A 17,758-nucleotide genomic window follows, 5' to 3' on the forward strand; every position below is an offset into this window, starting at 1 on the left:
TCACCTTTTCAGAGGGGTTCACATGGAGCCCCAGCTCCATCTCCCCCTCCCTGCCTGCACCCAGCTGAGCAACCAGGGCAGTTCCCCACCACCACCACCACCACAATCCCTCCCCTGTTTTTTTTTCTTCCTCAGCAGAAGGAAACCGGGACAATGGGTGGAGGACCAGGAAAAGCTGATGGGGGCAAAGATCCCGTTGCTGCCAGCACAAGGGGCACGGAGGGGAAAGGCACGGCCAGCACTCGCCTTCCTTTTCCCAAGCCCCCCCACCCTGCTGCTGAACCCTCCGGGCTCCTGGCCGCGGGAGCTGAGCCTCCTGCTTTGTGCTGCCTGAGAGTCCCCACCTCCCGATCGCAGGATACTGGGGACTGAGTCATGGAAATGGTTCAGACAATGGCTTGGCCCTTTTATAACTGGCCCGGAGGGGGCAAAGCAAGGAGAACAAATCCGACCTTGCTTCCTGCACGGAAGCAGAGCCATTGTTTGGGAATGGGCATGTGCTTTGCTCCTCACCAGCCTGGGAAAGCTGCAAAGAGATTGCTAATGAGGACCAAGCTGGGGTGGGTGGGTGGGGGGTGGTCCTTGCAGGTCCCCCTATGGCTCCTTGCTCCATGTGCTGCCTGTGAAAACCCAGGGAAGATGGAGATGAAGGTGCTGCCATTGCCCACAACCTTCTCCAGGTCCCACCTCCAGACCTGCCTCATCCATCCTGCAATACCCCCATGCATGTGGGATGAGGACATCCTCACAGTGTCCCTGTCTGCAAGCCAAGTCCCTCTGTTGCACAGAAAGGAGCTGTGTTGGACTGGCAGAGCAAGCAGAGGGACCCAAGAGGGACCTTTGCAACCCAACAGACCCAGTGACAGCCCCTGGACAAGTGGCTCCAAGGCTGGATGTGTCCCTGTGAGGCCACCACCGTGTGGTGAGCACCATGCCAGAGGAGCTACACAGACACACACACACTGTGGCCTCACAGGGACAGGTAGATGGCCACCTGCTGCTCCTTAAACCCAAGCTGATAGGACAATGCTAGCAGAAAAGTTCAAACCTTCTGGAAGCCTGGCAGCTCTGGTCTCGTGGTCCAGCGGGCTGAGGGACACAGCAGAGCTCCACCAACCCGGGCAGGTTGTGGTGCTGGTCCTGCACCCTCAGGCACTTCCTTTCCCTGCTCCTGCCTCCCCAGAAGATCTCACTGAGTCCCCACCTCCCCAACCCCCCTGCTTTTGGGGCTCAGGGTGTGAACACCAGGGCCACGTGCCCTGGGGGAAGGTGACTGCAAAACCAGCACAACCCCAACCCACAACCCCCTCCTTGAGCCTTCAGCTTCTCCCCCTGCTCCCTGCCCGGCGCTTCCTTTCCTGGGCTCCTGGCAAGGCTGGTGGGTGAGCTCCAGGAGTTAACCTACCCATCATTTCCAGCCAAACATCACAACTTATCCCGGCCACTTCAGTGGCATTTCCAGCAGCTGGGAGCTCCGTGCTGCCTTTTTCCCCGGTGCTGGCATTGCGGGGCTACTGCAGGGAGTCAGGGCTGGGAGAACGAGTCTGCCCGCAGTTACCAGGCTCTAATCGGGGCGTAATAAACCTAAGATGTTCCAGGATTGCTCTGTGGAGAGCGCACTCGGAGCAGCTCGTTCTTAGCCAGAGCTCACGGGGAGCTCGTTCCAACAGCAAAGCAAAACCGAGCAAGCAGCGATCCCGCAGGAGAGAAGAGCTGGGGGGGCACTGAAACCGCAGGTGAATTTCAGCTGCTGCCTGAGCAGAACATTTGGAAAAACAAACAAACAAACAAACAAACAAACAAAACAAATAAACAAACAAAACCCCCACAAAAACAAACAAAAAAAACCCCAGCAGCAAATGTTTTCTGTATCAGGCACAGCACGCGATGCTGTGGTGCAAGCATCTGGATTAAAATCCTGCATGGCTGCCTGCACCCCCCGGGGGTGATGTGCTGGGGGGTAAGAGTGGTTTGGGGCAGCTCTGCCTCCTGGACACGGGGCAGATGCCCCCACCCAGGCTGAGGGAAGGTGTGCGGCCAGGGGAGGTGATGGAGAACAGAGCGGGGCCAGGTCTGGAAAGGGGATTTCCAGAAAGCCCCGAGCTCTGCTGCTGCCAGAGAACCTGACAGATGGGCACCTGCAAAAGAGAGACTGAAATCACTTCCAAACCCATCACAGCAACAGGCAGACAAAGCACCCTGGGTGGAGCAAAGCAGCTCCACTGGAGCTCCTGTCCAGCATCATCATCCTCACCCCGTACCAGTGCCCGTCCCTGGGGGGAATTCAGTGTCCCCCCCTGCCAGGTGACACACGTGGCACTGAAGGATCCATGAGAGGCAGCAACCCTGCCAGGGACTTTCAGCTCCAAAGAGGGATTCGATGGGGAGAGGAAACAAAGCAGCTTTGCAGCTCTGCAATTCCCTGTTCCCAACCTGAATGCTGCTGTTGTTTTTATTTCAGAAGATGCAAGTTGTGTCTTCTCCCCCCCCCCAGCACATCCCAGCAGGATGGCCCCGAGTAGCCACACACACAGCCCCAGCCCACGGCTCCTCTCCTAAGGGAAAGGCAGCAGAAAAGCAGGACACAGCCAGCCTGGCAGCCTCCCCAGGGAATCCCCACGCCGGCGGGTTGGGCCCAGAGCAGTGCAGAGAGGTGATGCTGAGCAGACTGACCCCAGGAGATGAGTGGGAAGGGGGGGGGCAGCCAGACCACACAGTGGGATGGATGGAAGGGGACCATGGCCAGAGGACAGTGTGGACCAAAGCCACGTCCCCCGGCTGCTGCTGACCTCCACTAGCACCCGGGATGGGGTGGCACTGGGGGGCCAAGCCCATCGTCTTCCATTCAAAGGCAAAACTGAGCTCCCAGTGCCTGGGGTCCCTCCGCCAGTCTGGCTCCAGCGGGGACCCACAGCACTGCCCGTGCCACCCACCTCCCGCCATCCAGGACCCTCCAGCTCAGTCCGACAGAGGGGCTTTTCTTGCCCCCTGCCTTTGTTTTCTATTTAGTGCTTTTGTTCTCCCCTCTTTGGTCCTTTGTTCCAGCTTGTCCTTTGTTCCAACGCCTTTGGTTTCTCTTCCCTTTGATGCTTTGTCACTCCCTTCATCTTGGTGCTTTTCTTTTCCCCGGGTTTTTTAAGCTGGGGGTTGTTTTCTCTGGCCACTCTGTGCTTGGCATTTTTTATCCTTTCTCCTGCCTGGTCCACTCCTCGGGTCACATGGGCCCAGCCCAGATTGTCTTCAAATCCCCATTTGTCTTGTTTTGGTGCCTGGATTTCCCTGCCTTTATGTCCTTTCTTAAGAGACTCTTAAGAGATTTTTTCTCCTCAGTGAGGGAAGTAGGGGGGAGGTCGGGGCTTAATTAATTAGCGAGTGTAATCGTTCGATGCTTGGCACTGCAGGACGTGTGGAGCATCATTATTATTGTCATTAGGATGTTAAGGGTTAGCGAGGGTTTAAATACCAGCTAATTGCAGCGAAAGAGCTCCAAGTTCACAAAATTCTATCGGAAAGAGCCAGACTTGTTTTCAGCCACCAGGCTTGAGAGAAATTCCTAACACAGCCAGGCAGGGAGAAGATGAGCAGAGGAAACACATCCCAGCTCCAGCCCCGAGGGCTGGGTGATGGTCAGAGAGAGCTACCCAGAGCAAGGAGCTGCTCTGGCCTCCCCCAAGAAGACCAAAGGGACAAATCCTGGGGATTGCAAATGCAGTTTCGTGGCAGAGTTTGAGGGAAGCATGAGGGGTGCTGGCTCAAGGGACTGGGTTAAACTGGGGGATTTCTGCTGGTGTCCACCACAGCATGGCCAACGCAGCCCCTGGAGATGAGGGTGAGCAAAGGGTTTGGCTTATCCAAACTCCTGCTGGATGCAGAGCATGGGGGCTGCTTCTCCAGCAAGCCACAGGGGTTACAGGGACTTTAACCTGGGCAGAAGGTCTGGGCCTGTGTCCCCCCTGCACCTCCAGACACAGCTGGGAGCAGGGGTGCAAACATAGCCACAACCCAGGCAGGATTAAAGAGCTGTTTGTCCTGAGAATGACTTCAGTGTTAAGTTTGCTTTGATTTAGTGCCCCAAACATTCGTTCCCAGCACCTCAGTGTCTGAGCATGTGGTGATTCCCTGGCTTGGCAGGAAAGAGCAGGATCAGACCATGCTGCCTGCAGCCCCTCTGAAACGCAGCATCGCTCCCACTCACCATGGACCAAACGAAACCCAACAACACCCAGGAACCATTTTTTTCTTTATTTTGTGAGCCTCAGACACCCCACCCCAACATACCATGGGCTGAAGCAGCTGTAGCTGCTCACCAGCTGTGGAAGGGAGGGAGGAAGCAGCCAAACTTAGCAACAGGATGTACCCTCAGATAACGTGATTGATATCAGAAAGGCAGCTTTTCAAGTCAAGAGCTAAAGCCATCTGCCCAAACTGGGTGTCTCAGGAGATCAGCATTGATACGGGGCCTCTCTGGCTCTTGTCTTGCCTGACACCCGGATTTCTCCTCTCTTGAGTCACTTGTGGTGACGTCCCCAGGGTTTGTGGTGGGGTGGAAGGGGTGGCTTTCCCAGTGTGGCACCAAGGGGACAAGGACACAAGCATGGCAGGAGCCTCAGGAAGGGATGGGTGGCTGGGGGAAGGTCACCTCCTGCCCAAAGGGATTGGTTCAAGTGGCTCAGAAAGCATCTGGGGGCTGCAGCCAGGATGCTTTGATTCTCTGCAATAACCCCACAGTGCTGGTACACCCACTGGTGTGTCACCACCTGAGTGTGACACCAGGGTGGCAATGCAGCCAGGCAGGACCAGACAAGGGGAGACAACCAGGAAGGCCCCAGAGGAGGTTTTTTTTCCAGGACAAAACCTGCACCAGCTCCACGGAAAGACACAAAGCATGGCAGGGAGGGAAGTGAGCTCTCACCTGTCCTGGAGTGCTCTCACCCCTCAAGCAGAGCTGTCACCTGGACACTGAACTCTCCTAAATGTGCTGTCACCTCTATTCACCAGGGCTGGTGGTGAGAAGGGGCTGGCTGTGGAGAGATGCCAGGGACCCATCCATGTCTGTCTGGAAGCTCTGGCAGCACCCCATGGGGTTCTCAGCCCAGTGAGCAGCTCTGTCCCTGCCCAAACCCTTCAGAGGTTAAAAACTTGAAGTGCTTGAAACAAAAGGAGTAGGGAAAAGCCATCGTTCTGGTCTGCCTGGTTCTGGTTTGAGTGCAGCTGGTCGAATGCAAAGTTCAGGGTTGATAAGACATGATGACAGAGTCATAAAACACAGCCCCACGCTGTGCTGGGCCTGCCAAGGCCACCCAGGGGTGCTGGGGTCCCAGCTCGGCCCTTGCAGGAGGTGGCATCAACCCATCCTCCTCCACCATCAGCTGCACCATCCCTGGCACCATCAGCTGGGCTCAGCCAGCCCTGCTCACCCACCCCTTTCCTCTGCCCCACTCCCCAGAGGGGCTGAACCTGTCCTTATACCAGAGCTGGCACCGGGAAGGCAAATAAAAAAAAAAAAACACAACAAAAAACAAAAAACAACAAAAGCAAAAAAGAAGCAAAGCCCCCTCATCTCTCTATCTGCAGCCATGCAAGGAATATTGTTCAGCACAGCACAAAAGCATCCCTGAAAATAGAAGCGCCAGGGCCAGGGCTGCCAGTGGCTGTGTGAGATAACGTCTACTTGCAAACACTGAGCCTTTGTGCCGCTGTCACTGTCCCCATTGTTCAGGAGCCTATTGCCTCGGGGATATTGTTCCCTTCTTTTGTCTCAGCCCGGCTCCTTTTTGTTTGACTTTACTTACCATTTCATTCCTCTCCTTTGTGCCGGGGTTCTTTCTTTTGTCTCTCCCTCTCTCTCCCTTTTCTCTCTGCCATTTGTATTTAGGGATTGTTCCCGGGCCCGTTGGACACACAAAGTCCTCCGGGGCTCTTTTTTCTCCTCCATTCTCTCCCCATTCAGGTGGGTTCTGCTGCCCATAGGTAACCGGGAGGAGCGGTGGCTCCGGGAGCTCCCGTGGTGGCTTTTGGGGACACCGGGTTCCCCTCTCCCTCCCTGACAAATGGGACCGGAGCTGCTGCTGTCCAGGATGCTGACACAGACACGGTGGTGGCAGAGCCACACACGCAGCTGGGGACACGGTGCCCAGGTCCAGGATGGAGATCTGAACCTTTATCCACCCCAGATTCAAGTCTTTCCGGGCTGTCCCGGCCCTAAAATCAGTGGCTCCTGGTTAACACAACCTTGGCTCCCCCCCATTCCTGCTTTTCAGGAGCCAGGGAAGGGACAAGGTGACATTCAATGACAGGAAACACGGAGGCTGCTTTCCCACTGCCCCCCAGCATCCCCCTCATTGGGGGCCCTCTGAGAGGGACCCTGAGGGATGCAGGGTGGGCACCCACCCTCCTATTCTGCTGCAGCCCATCAGGCAAAGCGGGGGGGGATTCCCACTTCTGCTCCTTGACACGCCCTCCAGCAGCTTTTGGGGAAAGCAAAGAGGGGCTTGATCCTTGGGGATGCAGGCAGGAAACAGAGGGAAGAGAGCAGAGGCATCTGGGAAGCAGCTGGAAGGTGCCCCAGCTCCTACAGGATGGTGGGGACAACAATGGGGACCCCTTGCACCCTCCTGTCCCAGACCCCCTCTCCCACAGAGCACCCGGGGAGGTCTGCAGCGACCATGCTGGGCATGAGACGGGGGTGGGAATGAAGAAGAGGAGGAGGATGCACCAGGAAACCTTCAGGAATTGCTGTGACGAGGAGAGCCGACAAGTGGCCATCCCGGGAGACAACAAAGCCCCCGCTGTTCTCCAGGGCTCCAGCCTGACCTAAGGGGATTTTTCCATCCCTCCCCGCTGATGAAACCCCGAGGATCAAAGCCCACTGCAAAGCCACCTCCTTCACCTCTCAGGCACAACCCGCGCGTGGATGGGGAGGTCACAGGGAGACACATACCCCACCCCCAAAAAAAAGAAAAAAACACAAACCTGAAAAAACCCCAAAACTCACCCCAGCACCAGGGATGGGAGCCGTGGGAGCAGGGGGACAGCGAGCAGAGGGTCCTGGGGGGCAGCGTGAGCCCTGGGGCTGCGGGACGGGGCTGCGGGGGGGGCGTGCCTGGGAATAAAGGGAGCAGACTGTGGGCTATTGTTTCATTGTTATGGCTTCAAAGGACAATGGGGCATTGTTGTCTCTGGGGATCCCATTGTTTGCTTTCGCTGCAGATCCCAGCCGAGCAGTGGATGGAGGTTTCCCGAGGGCCAGGCAGGCTCTGTGTGTGGGACACTAAATAACGAGGCAGGCATGCTGGCTTCCCCACCCCCTCCCCACCACCCTTTCCAAAAACACAGCACCCTGCAGACTGCTTGGGCACACACTGGCCAGGGCACAGCCCAGCACAGCATGGACAGAGGCACCAGGACCACCCATCCCTGTGGGGAGCACATAGAGACCCCCACACCCCACAGACAGAGGCACCAGGACCACCCATACCTGTGGGGAGCACACAGAGACCCCCACACCCCACAGACAGAGGCATCAGGACCACCCATCCCCGTGGGGAGCGCACAGAGACCCCCACAGAGATGGGGTGAGCACAGGGGGGGTTCACCCTGATGCCTGCTCCATCCCTGCAGACTCTAGCAAACTTATGGCAGGGAGAGAGAGCGGAAACACACACAAAAAAATCCCACTCAGCCTTTTTGCTGGGAACCCAAGCCAGGAGGGAGCAGCCCAGGGAGGTGTTTTGCTGGGCAGAGCTGTGGCCCCACAGCTTCCCAGTGGCGTTTTCTGCTGCTCCCCTCTCCATACCCACAGGAGGTGAACTGTGGTCACCCTGCAACATCTTGAGGGTTTTGCTGCCTTCTCTCATCACCCAGCACCCCCCAAAGACAAAAATCCCCCTGGTACACAGCATTTGCTGTTTTCCACCCAACTTCTCCACCACTACCCAAGAAAAGGGATTTTGTAGCAACAAAGGGACTTGGGGAAGGACAACGTGGCCTCAGGTCACTGTTTGTGCAGCACCCCAAGCCCAGGATCTCTTTGCATAGCTCCTTCCTATGCAAAAAATAAATCTGGGTGCTATGTAAAAGCTGGGGGAGGGGGAAGGAGCAGGGAGCAGCCTCCAAGCCACAGCTGAGCCCCCCCAGAGCCTGTGGCTGCCCTGGCACATCAGGAGGTGCCGGAGGTGGGCTGGGAGATTGATGGAGCAGGAAAGAGATCTGAGCTCCCCAGTGCCACCCTTTAGCATGAGGCTGCTGACAACAGCTGGGGAAGGGAGGGAACTCATCCAGGCTGAGCCCCGGGAGAGGGCCAGGGTTGGGAAAAGCAATACTGGGAAGATTTGGTTGGGAGAAGGAGGGTGGGGGGGAGGACACCCAACCCACAGAAATTCCATCAGCCTGGGACAGCTCTGCTGCTCTGCTCTGCTCTGCCCCCACGCAGGGAGCTGGGCCCTGTCCCCAGGGGTCTGACTACCCTCCTGGATGACATGGAGAGAGAGAGGGCTCTGTGCTGGTTTGGCTCATCCCCTCCTGCTCCATCCCCCCCTCCCTGGGCCCCTGCCCTCTCCCCCGAGGGCTGAGCCAGGGATGGGCTCACATCAGCTGCTGCTGAGCATCTTTACCCACCACCCAAATGCACCTTGGGCTGGCTGACCCCCCACTCTTATCATCCTCAGGAGGGGAAAACCCAGTCCAGGTGGTCAGCAGCCCCAGACCAAGCTCAGTTTCACAAGAATAAATACCAGGGTTTGGGGTTTTTCAAAGGGAGGGAAATAAAGGTATAAATCCAACTCAGGTTGGTTTGTTTAGGTTTTAATCCTGGGATTTCCCCCTGCTTCTTATCAGAAGAGGAAGGTGGACCTTGCTTCTCTAATGCCTCCAGGATTAATTTCTGGAAAAAGCACCTGGGGAATTTATTGGAGATCAATAGACGCTACTTGGGAAAAACAGATCAGGTATAATAAGAGCTCTTGGAGAGGCAGCAGTGACAGCCTCCAGCCCTCTGCTCCCAGGGCCTTGTGTCCCTGCCATGGAATAAGGTGATGGTTCCTCCCTCAGCTTGCAGAGGTCAAGCACTGCTGGGTACCAAGGGCACCCATCTCGTGGGGGATAGCACCCTGGGGACAGCACCCCAAGGGTTGTAACCTGCCCACCCCACCCAAGCTCTAGAGCTGGCAGTCAGCCCATGCTGCTCTGGGGGCTCTCCTGCTCCTGCCAAGTGTTATTTACACAGAGACACACAAACACACACACACAGACACAGACACACACACACACACAGATACACACACACACACACATACACAGACACACAGAGACAGACACACAGACAGACACACAGAGACACACAGAGACACACAGAGACACAGACACATACAGACACACACACAAACATACAGAGACACAGACACAGGCACACAGACAGACAGACACACAGAGACACAGACAGACACACACACAAACATACAAACACACACAGACACACAGACACACACAGACACACACAGACACACACACAGACACACACAGACAGACACACAGACACACACATTCTCTTCCCCTCAAACAGCACCATTTCCTCTCAGATAAAGAGCTCCCACCGCAGCCTCCCCCACTCCTCACCCTCTCCCCCCCCATGTCTCAAGCACCCATTTCGGAGCCCACCTTGGGCTCTGATACCATCTCACTTCCTCAGATGAATATTAACTCCGTTGTTGATTTCTGATAAAGGGATAGGCTCCAAAACACCGAACACCCTGGGGAGGGGCAGGGGGGCAACAGAACAAAGCCCTGGCAGGAGCAGATGTCAGTACCTGGGGCACTGCTCCCTCCACAGCCCAACCCCAACAAACTGGGCCTGCCCTCCTGTCCCCCCCGCCAAACATCTGCATGTGGCAAAGCCCCAGGAACAACTCTGCAGGTGCAGGGGGACTCTGGATGTCCCTGAGAAGTAGAGGACACTGGTGACAGGGTCAAACTTCCCCTCTGGTTCGTAGCAGCTTAACGTCTGGAATACACCTGAGGTCCAGCAAGCCTGGGAGATCCCCCACCAGCTGGACCTGGCTTAGGCTGAGGTCAGTTTTTAAGGTGAAAAAACCACCTGAACAGTCCCCTTCACCCACCCAATGGGGAGCACAGGGAAGAAGAATCCTTGGAAAAATTGGGATTTATTTACAGAGCAGCTTGCCTGGCAGCAGTCAGTGCTCAGAGGACATCACACCACTCCATCAGCCATCCCCATCCCCAGGGACTGTTAGATATTGCTCCTGTTTCACGGAGAAGAGGCAGCAGAAGAGCAGACACAGGAATATTCTGAAGCTCAGGGCTGGACCTGCAGGGATCCTCAGTCTGCAGGGATCCTTCTGCATACCTGGTCCTGTGAGATGGGCAGAGGCTGGATGGGACCCGAGCATCCTGGTCTTAATAAACACTTCCTTGTGAGGAAAATAAACAGTCCAAACCTGAAGCCATCCCGTGGCTTTATCTTACCACCCCCAGACCCCAAATCCTGCAGCTGGGTGACAGCAGAGCTCTCGGTAACCATCCCTACCCCAGTCACAGACAAAATGCTGATGTTGAGGGAGAAGCCCAGGGAAGTTCCCACTGTGCTGGGTGGGAACGTGGACTCAAAGACAAGTGCAGGAAAACTGGGCTTAAATATTTTATTTTGCCTAAAGATTTCATTCAATGTGTAAATCTGAAGGCTTGGGCTCAAGGCATGGGAGGGAAGTCTGGAAACAGGGTGGTCTTTTGGGTGATGGGCTTTGCAAAGCCACCTCAGGCTGAGCTCCATCCAGGCTTTGAAATGGAGGGGAATGGGAGAAGAAACACTTCCCCCAAAACCCAGGTTACCAATGGCAGGAAAACCCAGCAAAACCAGCACCATCAACCCACTTGACCCAACCAAGTCCAGCTCCTTGCAGGAAGGGCCCCACTGGAATGGGAGGGAGCAGGGTTGTGCTGCTGCTGCTCATGTGGCAGTCTCCCTGCTGAGGGCAGGCAGAGTGCCCATGACTCATTTTTCCAAGAGATGTTACAAACAATGGTAATGATGCCCCTGGTGGGTATGAATGTGAAAAGGCCCAACGGGGGGGCAAGCATGCTGGGCACCTTGTGTGTGGGCTGCCAAGGGAGGGTACAGCCACCAACAAAACCTGCTGGAGCCAGATTTTGGCATTGTTGTGTGACCAGAGCCCTTCTGCAAGGGTTTGTTTTTTGGTTTTTTTTTTTTTTGGGGTGGATAGGGGGGGAAAGGGCAAAAAGACTGCCCAGCAAATCCCCTCTCCTTACAGAATCCTCTCTGCTTCTGATGGAGACCAATCCCCTCTCCAGCCAAAGATGGGATCAGTTTTATTGCCCAGGGAGGAAAAAAAAAATGGCAAAAACAATCCCAAACTGTTCCATCCCTGTGTGGGTCTGGAAGAAGGACAGGCAGGGAATTTCAGAAAGCGTTAAGGCTGCTCCTGCCTCAACCCTCCACACAAGTTTTCCATTCTCAGATGCTGCCCTAAGGGGACAGCTTCTAAGCTGTTCAAGCCCTTGACCTTCCCCTGGTGTCTGATACTCTTATTTTTAGGCACCCAATCCTTAAAACATCCCAGTGCTGTTCCAAGATAATGCACAGGGAAGGCAGGAGGTGGTGAGGCTTGGGGGGACAAGGGAGATGGGTGAGCACAATGGGGGGAAGGGGGTGATTTTCCCCCTGTACAGCCCCCCCAGCTACACCCTTCCCACTGACTGATTTTCTAGACACAGAGAGTTCCAGACCTGGAAAGAAAGGGAAAAGCTGAAGGGAGCCCAAGCTCAGCAAAGACCCAGGAGGTGTCAGCTCCTGTTTGGGGGGCTCCTGCCAACAGAGCCCCAGGTCCTGGCCAAGGATGAAGCCCACTGCATCCCTCAGGGCCTGAGCTCAAATGCAACTTCACTTCCCCAGAGCCAGGAAGGCACCAACCTGCAGGCTGGCTGGATGTAAGGGTCAGGTTCAAGCACACAGAAAAACTGATTTTGTCCCACAAATCATTACAGCTTACCAGACAACCCCAGGGAAAATGTTTCCCTCTGGAAAATCAGGAGCAGTCTGCCCTCCCCCTTGGAGGGCTCTTTCACAAGCACAGAGCCTCATCCTGCACAAGGACTGGGCTGGGCCAGGCCAAGCAATTCCCAAGTGGAAGAGGGAAGAACTGGAGCCTTTTTCCCAGAACCCCAAAGCCACAGGCAGAGAAAAGGGACAAATATTTACACAAAGCACCTTCCAGTGCTGTCAAAAGTGCTACAAGTTTTAAGAAAGAATAAGACGATAAAAAATCAAGCATTGCAGAGTCCAGCCTGATCTGCCTGGGCTCTCCCCTGCCTCCAGGGTCAGTACAATGGTCTCAAAACTGGAATGCTGCACGGAAGAGAGCTCTGTCCCAGCAGCACTGTGGGAGAAGGTTCTCAGTCCCTGGATCATAGAATCATAGAATCATTGAATCACCTGGGCTGGAAGGGACCTCAGAGCTCATCAAGTCCAACCCTTGATCCACTCCCCCCGTGGTTCCCAGCCCATGGCACTCAGTGCCACATCCAGGCTCTTTGGAAAGATCTCCAGACACGGAGAATCCACTCCTTCCCTGGGCAGCCCATTCCAATGCCTGATCACCCTCTCCAGAAAGAAATTCTTTCTCATCTCCAACCTAAACCTCCCCTGGCACAACTTGAGACCCTTTGTGCCCTCTTGTCTTGCTGAGAGTTGCCTGGGAAAAGAGCCCAACCCCCCCTGGCTCCAACCTCCTTTCAGGGAGTTGGAGAGAGTGATGAGGTCTCCCCTGAGCCTCCTCTTCTCCAGCCTCAACACCCCCAGCTCCCTCAGCCCTTCCTCACAGGAATTCTGCTGGATCCCTTCACAGCCTCCTTGCTCTTCTCTGGACCTGCTCCAGCACCTCAATCTCCTTCCTGAGGGGCTGAGGGGCCCAGAACTGGACACAGGACTCAAGCTGTGGCCTCCCCAGAGCTGAGCACAGGGGCAGAATCCCTTCCCTGGACCTGCTGGCCACGCTGTTCCTGAGCCAGCCCAGGATGCCATTGGCCTTCTTGGCCACCTGGGCACACTGCTGGCTCCTCTTCAGCTTCCTGGCAATCCAGACTCCCAGCTCCCTTTCTGCCACTCTGTGCCCAGCCTGGAGCTCTCCATGGGGTTGTTGTGGCCAAAGTGCAGGACCATGTTGAACCTCATCATTTTTGGGGAGAAAGAGTTAGCTCCATTTCCACATTTCCTCTGGCTCAGTGGGATGGTACCTGCACCTCCCAGCAGCTGCATTTCTGGTGGTGACAGATCCCCAGAGGGCTGAGCAGCAGGAAGAAAACTTCCTCTGGCTAAGCCCCCCCGTGGCACTCGCTTTCCTGGAGAGGTGTGAACCCCACGGGGTGGGTGGGATTCCATCCCTCGGAATGACCCAGCAGCTGGGACACTCCTCAGGATGTCACCTCCTCTTACCAACAGAGCCCTGACACCCCCCCCACACACGCGGGAGGGAAAGGAATTTGCATGTTCTGGAAAAGTACAATTTGCAAAAAAAATCAAACAGAATAAGCACAGCCCGGCAGGCAGCAGGGAAGCCAAGGAGGGGTTTGCTAAACACAGAGCCCAGCTGGAAGCTTTCCCTCTGCCTTGCTCCTCCTCAGCCACAACCCCAACCTCCTCCTCGTCCTCCTCATCGTGTTCTGCAGCAGGTGGTGCCGGTACCGGTACCGGGAGATCCAGGCAGCCTGTTTGTTCCGGGAACTGTTTGGATAAGCCATCCCACCTCCCCAGCCCCTTCTCCTTTCTTCCCGGTTGGTTAAGAGCTGCCCAGGAACTCCGCGTTCCTGCGGGGCAGAGACCCGAGCCCGCAGCTCCCCCTTCTGTCCCTGCCACTCTCCTGCAGACAGATTTTTTTTATTATTATTTTTGGGGTTTTTTTTGGGGGGGGGGTTTGTTTGTTGGTTCGGTTTGGGTTTTTTTTTGTTTTGTTTTTCTGTTTGTTTTGGGATTGGGGTTTTTTTGCACAAACTTCCAGCTGCTCATGTGTAACTTCCTTGCTGCCTGCAGCTCGGAAACTCTCGGGGAGGTGGAAAGATTTGGGGTTAAAAAAATAAATAAAAAAAAATAATCAAAAAAATCAACAAGCATTTAAGCTGAGTCAGCACTGAGGGTCTGATGGGGACAGGGAATCCTTGGGAATACAGGACTGGGGGTCTTGTGGGCAAACATGAGGCAGAGCCTGGAAGCTCCATTCCTGGTCCCTGGGCAGGAGCTGAGGGGGCTGCTGCTGACACCCCCACCCCGACCCCCCTGCAGGGTTTCTGCAGTTCCAAAGCTTCTGCAGCCCCCACACTCCCTGCACGTCACCATGTGAGGACCTTGGGAGATGATTCAGAGCTGCCTGGCCTGGGATCCTCCCTCACAGCACCCTGCACCCAGCACCCATCATCACCCAGCACCCACCATTCCTCACCCCTCACCCATCTCCCCTCACCCTTCACCCCTTACCCCTCACCCATCCCCCTCACCCCTCTCCCATCTCCTGCCCCTGGGGTTGGATCCCGTCCCCTGGAGGAGCAGAGGATCCCCGGGGTGCTGGAGGGGCAGAGTTTTGGGGTGCTGCCAGCCCCAGGGGATTTCTCCTCATCCCTGCAGCCCCAGAGGGCAGGGCAGAGCAGCAGCAGCAGCAGCAGGAGAGGCCCCTCCCTGGTTTGTGTCCTGGGAACACGGGAGCACAAAGCCACAGATCCCATGAAATATCCCCTGGAACCTGATGCTGATTCCTGGGGATGGGATGGGAGGAGCAGGCAGGGGGGGTTCTCTGCCTGAATCCTGAGGAATTTCTTCCCTTTGAGGCAGAAATCTTCAATTTCTTCACTTTCAGCCTTTAAGTGATGCACAAGAGCCAAGTTTTGAAACACCCTGAGCTCATGACCTGATTTCTGGGGCAGCCTGGGCACCAAGAGATTTCCCCTCACTAAGGGAACCTGGAGTTACAGTTACAGCCCAAAACTCCCTTGTTTTCCCCCTTTTTACACCAGAAAAGCAGCAGAGGGGACTGACAGTGGCAAGCCAGGGAACTTGGGCTTTTGTGGAGCTGATAAGCAACGCAGCTCTTGGGGAAACTTAAACAGAACATCAGAACATCCCCATCCCCGTGGTACCCATAAAACATAAAAAAAACCACCCTGAGACATCTGAGCTCCCAACTTCAACACTCCCATGGTTCCCTCTGGAGACATCCAGGAACAGCGTGGCCAGCAGGCCCAGGGAAGGGATTCTGCCCCTGTGCTCAGCTCTGGGGAGGCCACAGCTTGAGTCCTGTGTCCAGTTCTGGGCCCCTCAGCCCCTCAGGAAGGAGCTTGAGGTGCTGGAGCAGGTCCAGAGAAGAGCAAGGAGGCTGTGAAGGGATCCAGCAGAATTCCTGTGAGGAAGGGCTGAGGGAGCTGGGGGTGTTGAGGCTGGAGAAGAGGAGGCTCAGGGGAGACCTCATCACTCTCTCCAACTCCCTGAAAGGAGGTTGGAGCCAGGGGGGGGTTGGGCTCTTTTCCCAGGCAACTCTCAGCAAGACAAGAGGGCAGGGTCTCAAGTTGTGCCAGGGGAGGTTTAGGTTGGAGACGAGAAAGAATTTCTTTCTGGAGAGGGTGATCAGGCATTGGAATGGGCTGCCCAGGGAAGTAGTGGATTCTCCGTGTCTGGAGATCTTTCCAAAGAGCCTGGATGTGGCACTGAGTGCCATGGGCTGGGAACCACGGGGGGAGTGGATCAAGGGTTGGACTTGATGAGCTCTGAGGTCCCTTCCAACCCAGCCAGTTTTAGGATTCTGTGATCCCAAAGAAAAATGGAATTTAGAGAGACTGAATCCAAGCCAACTGCCCTCTGTGACCTGAAGAGTCATTTTTATAATGGTTTATAAACGTTGGGTTACCACAGCCCAACCCCTCACACTTGTGGCTCTGGTTCCACCTCAGGTTCCAGGCATTGAGCAGAGCCCCAGAGTGAGCCCAGGACACTGGAAGCAAGGAGAGCTCCATTCCAAGTGAAAAACATTTATTTGGAATTACACTTTCCCGTGTTTCAGACTACAAAACCCCCCCCAAAAACAAAACCCCCCAAAATTACCTCCCCAAAGGAAAAATGAAGTTCTCAGCTCTGCCCCACACACATCCTCTGCCCCTCAGCACTGCTCCTGCTCCCTGCATTTTATTCCCTCCTCAGCACACAATCCTAGTTGGAAACACTCTGGAGCAGGGTGATGTTGTCCCCCTTCAACATGATCCGACCTGGAACATAGAGAAGGGAAAGGGGGGGATCAGAGAGACCCCAGAGCCTGGGGACCCTCCCAGGACAGAATTCAGAGGTGTCAGGAGGTGATCCCAGAGCACAGCTGAGAAGTTTGGGATCAGGAACATCCCATTCCTTCCCATCTTTGTCCCGATTCCTCACAACTCCCACTCCTGTCAGGCACAACCTCAGCTCCAGCACCTGGCACAGAGTCAGATGAAGCTGCAGGAGCTTCCCTGCAGCCCCCCAACCCCCCCATGTTGTTACACACATCAAAAAACCCAAAACTGGCCCCAGGCAGAGGCAGAATTTCCTTGCACATTCAGCCAAACCAGCTCAAGGAACAGCAAAACACCAAGCCCTGGGCCAGCAGCCACTCCTGGGCTTCAAACTCCCCATTTTCCAGGTGTTTTGGACTCCCAGGTGCTGGTGTCTGGCACTCACTCATCCAGCAGGCTCCAGGGACTTACCCAGCTGCTTCCTGGATTTGGTTTTGGAGTGAATTTCCTCTGCATCGTCCAGCACCAAGTTCATGTATTCATCAAAGCCCTAAAAATCATCCCAAAAAAGCAGCCACTCAGCAAAACTCCATCAGCAACCCCCCAAATCATCACCACTCCCCCAGGGACTACAAGGAATTCCCATCTCCCCCTCCCCTCCACACTGGATTTTCTTGTCAGGAAGAAAGAGCTTTATGGGGCTGAATTAAAAAGCACAAAGAAGAGAAGAGCAGAAGGAAACCCTGAGGCTTACAATGATGCAGCCTTCTATCCTCATGTTCACTTGCTCATAGAGCCACACCTGGATCCTGGACCTCTGTAAACGTTGGGAAAAGGAGAGGAAAAAAGGGACGTCAACACTTCAGGCAATTTCCTTCCTCTCTCCATCCTCCCTCATTCCCACCCTGGCTCTGCAGCACCCTGAGAAATAACCCCCAGCCCACCCCCAGCTCTCTCCAAGATGTGATGTTATTCTCCGAAGGTTTTCAGCACATCTCAGAGAGGTCCCAGGGCCCCACGCCCGCTCCGCTGAGCGAGGAGGAACCAACAGCGCTGCTGTTCCGCACTTCAACACCACGCGGTTTGAAACCCCAGCTCCGAAACGGGGAACCCCCAAACAGAACGAGCCCATCGCTCCCTAGCCCGGCCCGGTACTCACGTTCTGCAGGTAGCGGAAGATGAGGTTCTGGAGCGGAGCGTTAAGGACCCAACACGGCCCGGAGGCTCCGGGGCCTCCGTTACCTCAGGCGCCGACACCGCGGCTGCTTCCCCCCCGCCTCCCCGAGCCCGCCCCGCATCCCTCTCTCTCCTCAGGAAGGATACGATGGGCTGAACCATCACCTTCTGCACCTTCTGGCCCTGCCCCCGGTACGCCATGGCCGCGGCCGCCCCTCGCTCTCCCGCCGGAAGCGGAGAAGGGCGGGAGCGCGCAAGGAGCGCTGGGATAGAGGCTGACCCTGCGCCCCTCCCCGCCGGCCGCTCTAGG

At 55.7% G+C, this 17,758-nt stretch overlaps 1 protein-coding gene across 2 annotated transcripts; it reads right to left on the bottom strand.

The window, feature by feature from the left end:
* Positions 1-16,008: 16,008 nt before the first annotated feature.
* SNRPE (small nuclear ribonucleoprotein polypeptide E) lies at positions 16,009-17,717 on the bottom strand. Of its 2 annotated transcripts, none has more exons than XM_030465701.1 (5): positions 17,596-17,717; positions 17,432-17,458; positions 17,027-17,089; positions 16,744-16,822; positions 16,009-16,272 (listed from the first exon to the last, which is right to left on the bottom strand). In XM_030465701.1, exons 1-5 carry the CDS (start codon positions 17,647-17,649, stop codon positions 16,217-16,219), a joined length of 279 nt encoding a protein of 92 aa, XP_030321561.1. In that variant the 5' UTR covers positions 17,650-17,717; the 3' UTR covers positions 16,009-16,216. The 2 variants fall into 2 exon arrangements, with proteins under 2 accessions (XP_030321561.1, XP_030321562.1); XM_030465702.1 differs by having other exon boundaries at positions 17,432-17,434; positions 17,614-17,688.
* Positions 17,718-17,758: the final 41 nt, after the last annotated feature.

This window comes from Calypte anna, chromosome 26 (assembly GCF_003957555.1).
Source record: "Calypte anna isolate BGI_N300 chromosome 26, bCalAnn1_v1.p, whole genome shotgun sequence".
Taxonomy (NCBI): domain Eukaryota; kingdom Metazoa; phylum Chordata; class Aves; order Apodiformes; family Trochilidae; genus Calypte; species Calypte anna.

Bases quoted from the DNA above. Each gene is read 5' to 3' on its own strand.
- SNRPE (XM_030465701.1), bottom strand. From the start codon at position 17,649: ATGGCGTACCGGGGGCAGGGCCAGAAGGTGCAGAAGGTGATGGTTCAG. The intron at 17,090-17,431 runs GTGAGTACCGGG...CAACGTTTACAG, and splicing joins TCTTCCGCTACCTGCAGAAC to AGGTCCAGGATCCAGGTGTG. The intron at 16,273-16,743 runs GTAAGTCCCTGG...TCTATGTTCCAG, and splicing joins CAAATCCAGGAAGCAGCTGG to GTCGGATCATGTTGAAGGGG.